This window comes from Cucumis sativus, chromosome 1 (assembly GCF_000004075.3).
Source record: "Cucumis sativus cultivar 9930 chromosome 1, Cucumber_9930_V3, whole genome shotgun sequence".
NCBI lineage: Eukaryota > Viridiplantae > Streptophyta > Magnoliopsida > Cucurbitales > Cucurbitaceae > Cucumis > Cucumis sativus.
The window spans coordinates 13,094,069-13,104,513 of record NC_026655.2 but is presented as its reverse complement, the minus strand read 5'-3'; the positions used below and the strand labels follow the sequence as shown (position 1 = coordinate 13,104,513).

Genomic DNA, 10,445 nt, shown 5'->3' with positions numbered 1-10,445 from the left:
TCAAAATTTATAGACACTTAAAACATAAAATTGAAAGACCTATTAAACAATTGAAAGGTTTAAGAGGTAACTAGACAAACTTTAAAATTTCGAAGGGAAAGAATCTTTTGTTTAACTATTACAGTAATTAATTTTGAAAATATGTTATTTTAGAAAAACTACAAGTGTTTGACAACTCTTTGAAAGCTATTGAAATACTCTCAAATTGTATTTTAAGCAATTTTAATAAAAAGAAAGTCTACATAAAAAAATTACCCTTTTTAAAGGAACATCTTTTCTCTAATCACTCCAATGGAACTCAAACACGTACTTCAAGTTAATTCTGGTATCCAAGAATCAGTCTCATCTAACATAAACAAGAACATTCAACTTGATAGAACTTCATTACCTCATTTTTACAATTCCCAAAGTTACTAAATGAAGGACCATTCCTAAAACATACTTACATCCAACTTTCTCCATGAATAAACTTATCGTCTTTTATGTACTGATGAATATAGAGATGGAGCGATCAGAGTTTGTTTATGTACCAAATTAGAGTGAGTTGAGAAAAGAGTGGATTTACACAAGGACGAAATGGCTGGCTGCTGCTTGTTCAAAACTGAAAGTTAGGGTGACCTTGTTTCTCATAGGGACTCAGCAAATTAAGGGGCCTCCAAGTCTACTTCTTGTCTCATTATACATGCCATTAACCATTCAACGTTGAAAGTCCATATCCCTTTTTCTACGGCCACCAAGGCTTCCTCCACGTCTTCCTCACAAGCCACAAAGATCATCTTCCATACGTTGTTTACTTTATCTAGCTCATGAATCACCTAAATTTTCAAGCATAATGAATTTGCCAAATGAGAGAAAAAATTATGTATATACGACAAGGAAATTGCAAGAATTCACCCTATCAAAAAATATTAAACAAATTCTTGTTCTAGTCCCTAAAATTTTCCATCTTTTCCCAACTTTCAAAATGCTTCCTATGAGATATATTCCAATCACATATAGCAGAAATGACCGATGAGTATTGGATAAATGAATATTAATTGATAAAATAATTTACAAAATACTAAAACCGTTAGTTGGCTACGTTTTGGAAGCTCGATGACTAAAATGGATGTTTTGAAAGTTCTAAGGCTAAAATGGAATTTAAATCAACATAATAGTAAGTTCAAGATCAAAGACAAGCTAAACAATAAAATGTTGCGAGCAGAAAACAATCTAATCATAATTAGAAACATGGATGTATGTATTTGTACACCAAATCACAAAAAATAACTCCAGATTTTGATCTAGAGACAATTAAAAACTTGAACAAATTTGATAATTAAAGAAACACGGAGATGGCCATATGACCCCTTGTGCATAGACTTTTTACATTACATGCTCAATTCCTAGGATCAAAACAAACATAAATATTAAAGACTTAAGAAGCACATACACACAAGTTTGGCTAGTGTATCAATAAACAATATGTATGGAACACTCGGAGAACACATGTTGAACACTAGTTAGTACAGTAGATGTGTTAGACAACAAGTATTCCAATGCAATAAAGGTCAAGATTGGTCACACACACATATTAAACTCTTGGCTTTGAATAAGTTTTGAGTGAAGGACAAGCTTATTTTTAAGCATATAAATACATAAACTTATTGACTTTGAATTTCTATATAAATATGATACATACTTTTTAAATTATATATATTAAAACTGTGTTCTAGCACTATCCTATATTTTTAAGAAAAAAATGACACGTCACCATGTCTATGATTTATTGACCCATGTCTAGAATTCGTATACGTGCTTGTTTGTTGAGAACTTCACGTCTTCATTAGATGGGAGGATAGCCATATTATAGTGGTTGTATATGTAATATAGAGAACCAAACCTAGTACTCGAGATTTGTACAATAACAGAGAAATTACATTTCCACCGGCTGACTTGACTATCAGGGATAGAGTTTTAGGTGGTGGTTGAGCGTGAGCTGATATGCAAACATCATACCCTTCAAATAAAGCTCAAGAACATGCTTTTGCCCTGAGAACTGCAGCTTTTAGGCTGGCTCGATACTTCGATATGTAGTCATCATCATTTAGTATGTAAGGCAACTCGTCTGCAGATCCATAAGGAATTAATCAATCACAAAAATTAGGTAGGATGAAAAACATAAGTGGAAGAAAATACATTACGCTTTGATACTAGCAAGCCATTCGAACTTACCAACAAATCTGCCTTCCCGGTAGCTTTCCTTTAACCAACTGGAGGAGACAATCCAAGCTCTGAGTAATTTGCAATTATGAGCAAGAGCACACTGACACGCTTGAAGGCACATGGTAATGCATATGCTCGATAATCATTGAGAACATTAACAGGAGAAAATAAAGTTAAGAACAGTAGCTTGAAGAACAAAAAACATTCTACAACATAAAATCTTCAAAAACACATTGCTTAAAATCAAGTTTACTAATATAAAAGGTAAGATATTACGTTCCACTCTCCACACTACTGAAGTTCAACATTTCACATGAAAGAAATGAAATACTATTCTCAAATATAACTAAAAAAAAGCATAAATCGGTAAAGAAAAAGCATAGAGAAATGCAAAAGAATCCTTGGCTTTGATATATTGAAAGGTAAAGAATATCAACCATAGATGCCCGGAGAAGAACTCCTACAAATACACACTTAACGCAGATTATCATTCGCTAACATGAGACCTTCTAGAGTTATTCTGTTAGGATACTTCCTAACAAGAACAAGATCTTAATTTATTATAATGAACTATAAGAAAATACAAGATAAAACCAAGTATAAAGCACTTGGAACCTCCCTCTTGAGTACTCTCACCCAAGCCCTAAATCACTCCCCAGAATTCTCCCCTCACTTACCCTCCCTCCATTTATAATAAGATGTAACCACACTTACATAATAATTACTAGTAACTTTCTAAATATCTAATTACCCTTATACCCCTAACCTTATACTAATCTAGGTATCTAACATTACCCGATCCTTCAAAACACCTTGTCCTCAAGGTGTGCTTACAAACATGAAATAGTAAAACCCAAGATTGTTCCTTTTGTCCTAATCCTCTTTCCTACCAATTTCTACCACGTCATTGGAACCATCATGTGTGCAGCAACTTCTTCCTCGTCACGTGATTCACCCCTATTTCAGACCACCTTCTCGAGCCTCTGTAGACCGGTAACTGTCGGCTTCTTCTTTCTCCATTGCAACCAGCCATTTTGTGTTTCTTTGAGCAACAAATTTTTCTTCACTCGAGTCTTCATTTCGAGCCTCACAAGTAATCCTTATCGACCTTCCTCTATAGTTTCTTCTTGGTCACTCTTTGCCATCCTCTTCACCTTCATTGTATAACCGTTGCAATCGCGTTTTCCTCGATTCTTCTATGGATTCAGCAACTTCTTAGAGTCCATCGATTTATGGACCTGAAGATTCCAATCCGTTCTAAATAAACACAATCCAGATCAGTGCCACTGAACACAGGCATTTCAACCTTCTTGAATTTGCTATGATCGTTCGAGTTTTTATCCCTTTCAAACTTGTTTGTTTTACCTTCTACCTTGATTTCCTTCAATGTCTTACCTCCACCTTCGATGATACTCTCAATCATTGGTCCTTTGCTCGACGATCCTTCCATTCTTCCGGAGATTGTCGAATAAAAAGAACTTGACTTGGACCCTCTACTTCTCCCGAGCACGAAAGACGGCAGCCTCTACTTCTTTGGAATATTTTGTCCCCTTTCTCCCTCCTCTTTCCTCCCTTTTATTTTGCTTTACTAACAAACTAATGGGAAAGATCTCCTCCGATATTCTCTCCTCCTATAATCTCTCCTATATTCTCGTGTGGGTCAATATTACCCTTTTTAATTCTTCTACTGTATTTAAATAATATTGGAGACATATACTTCCTAACAAGAACAAGATCTGAATTTATTATAATGTAACTATAAGAAAATACAAGATAAAACCAAGTATAAAGCACTTGGAACCCTCCCTCTTGAGTACTCTCACCCAAGCCTTATATCACTCCCCAGAATTCTCCCAACTTACCCTCCCTCCATTTATAATAACATGTAACCACCCTAGTTACCACACTTACATAATAACTACTAGTAACCACACTTACACAATAACTACTAGTAACTTTCTAAATATCTAATTACCCTTATACCCAACCCTATACTAATCTAGGTATCTAACAAATTCCATAACATAATGTATTAGGGGAAGAAGGAAATCGAGGATAAAAACACTAGCTAGCCAACAAATATCTTTCATTAGTGAGCTTGAGCCATTTTACACGTAAAATGAGAAAAGTAAGCCTGAAACCCAAATTAGCCTAATGGTTGTCTTAACAACCACTACCCACCATCACGATAGAAACAACTGAAAAGGAAGAGCATGATACAATCCAACTCAAACATAAGAATTGATTTTGATGTTTAACTAAAAGTAAACAGGCAGTAGAATAAGAAACTATACCCTTTTAGATCTAGAAGGTTCACAACAATTTCTAGCCTAAGCACAACTACGAGGCAATGGAAGAATAACGGCAAAGGCCTTGTGTGCATGGAATCGCTAACTTTTGTGCAAATGAGATAATTATCGGTATTCAAAGGCCAAAAGGACACATAGAAGAGTGTTCGTCTAAGGCTGCAAGACTAACCCTAAAAAGAGAGCAATACAAAAATTTAGAGTTTTTTTTTCCTGTAATGACATGAGTGCTTGTACTCCCATCAGCAGTGAGAGAACCACCAAGCTCCTCAATCATCTGAATTAGAAAACAACTGCACATTAGAGCAGTCACAATTTGGAATAAATAGAACTTTTAATTGTTAGAATCTTAGAATATTTATGAAAAGTTTATGGGAATATTTTTCTTAATTCCTAAATATTTTCCTTTTTTATTCCTCTGTATATTCTATTTATTCTCCCTTGTACCTATTGTATTTTTCATCAGAAAATAATAAGAAAAAAAATATAGTGGTTTTTCTCCTGGTACACAGGTTTCCACGTAAAGTTGTGTGTTTGTTTGTCTCCCTTTCAATATGGTATCCGAGCAGGTGGTCCAAGAAGGTCTTGTGTTCAAGCCTCGCATTGTCGTTTCCTCCCCAATTAAAATCCATTTCCAGTTGTTGGGCCTTTCAAATATTTCAAGCCCACAAGTGAGGAGAGTGTTGGTGATATATAATTGAATTTTCTTTCTTTTTTTAAAAAAGGATACGAGTCTCACTATTATTAATATAAAGAAAGAGACAAAGCTCAATGTACATGAGGATTATACAAAGAGCAAAAAGGGAGAGGGAAGATCAACAGGCGCATCCGGGCATCTCAAACTAGGTTGACACCCCCTTAGTGCCCTCAAAACATCCAAAAAGCGACAACACAAGATCAAAACAAAAAGCCACAAAAACAGAGACAAACAAAATGATAAAAAGAATCTTTCCAAAGCAAAATCATAATCAAAGGCAGCATGCTGAGAACAAAGAAGAATAAGCCTTGATTGGTTGAGCAAAAACTGTTTGAAGCAGAGGGCTGATCCGAAAGTCCTGATCATCAAAGACTTCAAAGTGGGGATGCTGTAAAGGCTGGCCAATATAACACAATATCCTACGTCGAAGATCTTCTTTTGCATTACATTTTCTAAAATTTCCAATCCACTCTGTTAAAGGCCTTTTCAAGGTCTAATTTAATGATCCATCTTTTCTTTTTTCGGATACTATAGACCTCCACAGTTTCTTTTGCTATTAAAATAGGATCCAAGATTTGGCACTCTTCCAGAAAGCCACATTGTAATGGAGAAGTATGTTAGATTCTAACAATAAAACACAAAATATCCTAACCAAATGGCTAAACAGAGGCAGCACTCTGTAATTCTTTATTTATGTAAAAGCCAAAACACATTCAACAGTAGTAGATATGAAAAATAAAGGAAGAACAACATAGAAAACTTACCCAACTCCTTTATACGGGGCTGGATACCCTCAGGCTACAACCTAAACATTACATATTTATACCTCTCTCTCTCTTCCCTCCTGGCGGGCCCCACCTACACGATCCTCTCCCATTATTCTCTCATAATTGGTTGCTAAGGAATTTCCCTTTCTACCCTTCCTTTTATAGGTATAGATAATAGGAGGTCTTACAAAGTAATACCTGGCCTGACTTTCTTTAATCTTTCTGCGAGAACCTTTCCAAACAACTTATAAATTAATGTTGAAACAACTTATAAGCCACACTGTAATGACCTTCCTTCTCTTGACCGAACTTCAATAATCGACAACTTATATTTATCCATAGTGCCTTTATAATACAACTGGCAATCTCTTCTCTTTTGGTCTCCGGAATCAATGCTCTATCTGGATTAGCTTTCTTCAAAAGATTTTTAATAGCCAATTGTTTCGAATGGCCCATGAATCCTCTAGTGTTCCATGATATAATCTCCATCTTTGCTACCTCTGCCCTTATATCAATTCAATTTCACATGCTGCCAAGAAAGGAACCAACTCTTGAGGGGGAAGGATACTTGCTGACCTGCACAAAATTTCTTTTTATGGGGAGGAAAACAATTTAATAAAATCTGGACCGAGAGAGTCACTGTCCTCTTGTTTCTCTGTCTCTGATTGAATTATTTCTTCCTCAACTGGTTCAAATTCTGCACTACTTACACTGGTGACTGATTCAACTTCCTTGAATTCATCTTCTAGGTTCTCAACTTTTTTTAGATAAGAAGTATCTTGCACAAAATTAAAGAATGAACCAGAAAGTTTGGAGGAGGATTGAGAAAATTTATTACTTAAGGAGGAAGGCAGTACTGACCTTTTGCCAACTGAATTTTGAATTTGTATCTTCACACAACTTTCCTCTAATAAATCAGAATTAGTTAAGCTCATCCAAATGTTGCGAAAAGTTCTCCCTTTGGTATAGGTCTTGAGGTGCTTAGAAAAATTTATGGCATGAAATGGAATAGCTTTCATTGTAGAGGATATTTTAGTCTTGGGAGAGGCTGGTAATTTTGGTTGAGAACTGAAAACAGGAGATGGCCCGCAAGTGAAGTTCCTTGATGGAGGAGAGGACTCTGATTCTTCCTCCAATTCGTCAGAATACCAAAAGCCATTGGAATTCTGTTTAATAGAATTCTTGGGGCCTACCATCTGTGTGTCAGCTTTAAAAATGTCTGCAAATACATTAAGTTTGAAAAAATTTGGTTGGGGAGGGCTAGGTGAGCTGTTTTTTGAGATAATAAAATGCCGACTGGCTGCCTTTTCTTCTTTCGAGGTCTGTTTTTCTCTCTTTTCTGTTGAAGTCTTTTCCCCTTCTAAGTACATGGAGATGCCAGCTATACCCAAATTTGAATTTTGCCTTCTGAAAATTATTTTTTTCGGCGAGGATTCAAGGGCTGAAACTCTTTCCGGTCGAACAAGGTTTTCTTCTTCATCACCCAACTTCCTAAGTGCTTCGAAAGGATTTCTTGAGATGGATAAGCCATTCTGTTTGAGAAAATTAAGGTATCTGGGAGACCATCACTTTGGAGCCCTTCATCTAAAATCACTGAATTTATTCTACATAAATCAATAGGATTGGAAAAATCACTTTGAAATAGATCATATTGGATTATTACAGGAGCTTCTAAGGGTTCAAAATCCCCAAAATTAAGGGAAAAATTTCCTCAGTTCTCACTCTTTAATTCTATAGTTGCTGGTAAGAATCCGCAAAGATTTTTCCGAACTTTAATTCTTGCTTCAGAGAACTTGATCAGATTGAGTGTTTCTAAGATTATACTTTCTAGTCCACCAAAGTAGCTTAAGCTTAAGGCTATAATTGAATTTTCTTTCAACCATCAGCTTAAAATTTTTGGTGAATCGGTGGTTTAATATTTATATTAATATTTTATAAAAAAAGTATACAGCTAATGCCATATAAAATAAATAAAGAAATACTATAAAATCTACATCCATAAAATATGCATGTGAACACATATCAGAAGATGGATATTCGTAAGTTAGAAAGACCGATAACAAAATGTCATAATTAAACAACAACATTAATATTATAGGTAGTTTCAAGCTTCATTTGTCTATTCTAGGTAGGGATATTGAATAACTCTTAAAAATAATATAAAGATTGAATCCCTAAACTTCATGTTAAAGAAACTGATTAATCATTTTTGGCAGGATGTCAGATTCGCCTTTCGAAATCCTACATGAGTAGAGCCAGCCAAATAAGCCAAGCAAGATATGCCTCTTAAGGAATATGGAGAAGTTCAATGACTGGGTATGTATATGATAAGCCTTAACCTCAATTTTATTTATCAATAATGGAGGGAAGGAATCAGAAGCTTCTCTAGCTCTCCCAATTATTCTAAGAAACCTGATACAAGCTATGCCAAAACATACCCTCCCCAAACAATCATAATAGTATTTATATGAAAGCATAAAAGACTCATGGCCCCCTTAACTAGCAGCATTCAGACCAACAAAACAGCTTCCCATCCTCCTCTCCTGAATCCTTTCTTGTGCCTACGGGTGTACACCTTCACTACCATGGGCCTATCAGTATGTAGAGATCGTAGAGGCTGTATGAGCCAAGGAGCTGGAAGAGTAGGATTAGGGAAGTGTGGAGTTTTCCGCTCTTTGTTTGGCCAAAAGTGTTTGTGGACTCCCGACAAGAAAATTTCAATTTTATGCCTTATTGACTTCGTATGTCCTAGGCCCTAAGAGTTCAAAACTTTCTAGATTTCACAACTTCTTGGACCACTCCTTGTGCCAAACACCCCTTTAAAGAATACTAAGCCAAGGATATAAAACTTCAATACTATCAATAGAAAATCTCATAAAAGAAACATGAATGATGAATATTTTAGAAGACTATAAATTGGTACCGTACCTTCATGAGCTGAGTTTTCTTAGTTTCGTCTGCAATGTTCATCAGCATAATTTTAAATGGTTTTCCTAATGTGTTCTCTTCAGAATTGAGGTCCTCTGATGCCACATTTACACTTCCAAATTCTTGACAGAAATTTTGTGTACACTGATTGGTTGGATTTTTAGGATAAATACTTGATAAAATCTCATGCTTTGAATTGGCTAAAGAGCATCCTTGAGAGCAGGTATCGTATACATCACTTTCAGGATCAAGATTTTTGTTAGAGTGAGAATGAAAATGGTCCAGATTGACTCCTTTTACTTTCTTTGACTTCAAGGAAGAAAGTGATGCTTCCCAAACTCTCTTTGCGCTATGTTTAGAGCAAGAACAATGTGTCTCATCCAAATTACCAAGAGTATTGGATAATTCTACAATACTAGCTGTCGTGTTGTTCTCTATTTCTGCAAAAGAAACCGGACCGTTGCTATCATGCACTGCATCCTGGTTTAAATAAACCGTTATGAGATAATTAAGCAACATATGGAGAATAATTTAAATTGTACTATCTTGTGGAACAAAACCTGAATTACATATACCCTGAATTTCATTTTCTTCTCCAAGGGGCACTAAAGTTACAAACTCGTCATGTTGAAAATTCAAATTTTGAATGGTATGCTGATCAGTTGAATTTGAAACGTTGCAACCTCGATTGGCAACACTGATTCTTGCAGCATACGGGGCTTCAGGCTTTAGTAGAGAAAGTAACTTTGGAAAGTCAGTCGAACACATTGAAATTCCCTGAATGTGCGAAATCCATGGATTTTATTACACATCCCAAAGGTTATAATCAATTGGTTCTCGAAGTACGCCACCTTCATCCCCATTACAAAACTATGTTCTGTCGAGCTGATAGCACACTTGTTCTTTAAGAATGTCTTGAAGTGATGGGGAGTTCCATCAAGCATTGTGAGTGACAGGGATGGTAGATTCATTGGTACTCTCCGGACCGAACTATTCGCCTTCTTGGGGACACGCCTAAATATATCCTTAAGCTGCCATCCTCAGACGAATGGCCAAACTGAAGGATTCAATTGTATGCTTAAGGAATATCTACGACATTTTGTTGATTTTGGACAAAAGAATTGGGCCTAGTTGATGGATGTGGCTCAATTTTGTTTTAATGCACAAACTAGTCTATCCACAAGAACGAGTCCTTTCGAAATCTTGAGTGGAAGACAACCTATACTGCCTCATATTGTTGATCATCCTTATGCAGGAAAAAATCCTCAAGCTCATAACTTTACGAAAAAGTGGGAGAAGACTACGAACATCACTCGAGCATACTAAGAGAAAGTCTCGAAGCGTATGATAAGAAGCATCATCCTCTCAAGTTTTGAGCTGAAGACCAACTCTTCATAGAGTTTAAAGCAAAGAAAATTTGATTTAGAGGACATCAACATCAGCATCTCACTAGAAAATACGAAGGGCCTGTTGAAGTTCTGAAGAAAATTGGAAATGCATCCTATGGGGTATCGTTGCCTGCATGGATAAAAAATCATCTAG

At 35.8% G+C, this 10,445-nt stretch overlaps 1 protein-coding gene across 2 annotated transcripts; it reads right to left on the bottom strand.

Moving 5' to 3' along the window:
* Positions 1 to 294: 294 nt before the first annotated feature.
* LOC116401815 lies at positions 295 to 9,474 on the bottom strand. Of its 2 annotated transcripts, XR_004214208.1 has the most exons (4): positions 4,500 to 4,516; positions 2,215 to 2,273; positions 1,920 to 2,107; positions 295 to 815 (listed from the first exon to the last, which is right to left on the bottom strand). XR_004214208.1 is itself a non-coding variant. In XM_031880418.1 (3 exons), coding segments are annotated over exons 1-3 (579 nt in total). In that variant the 5' UTR covers positions 9,423 to 9,474; the 3' UTR covers positions 1,734 to 2,106. The 2 variants fall into 2 exon arrangements, 1 of the variants encoding a protein (XP_031736278.1); XM_031880418.1 differs by lacking the exons at positions 295 to 815; positions 4,500 to 4,516 and adding an exon at positions 8,904 to 9,474 and having other exon boundaries at positions 1,734 to 2,107.
* Positions 9,475 to 10,445: the final 971 nt, after the last annotated feature.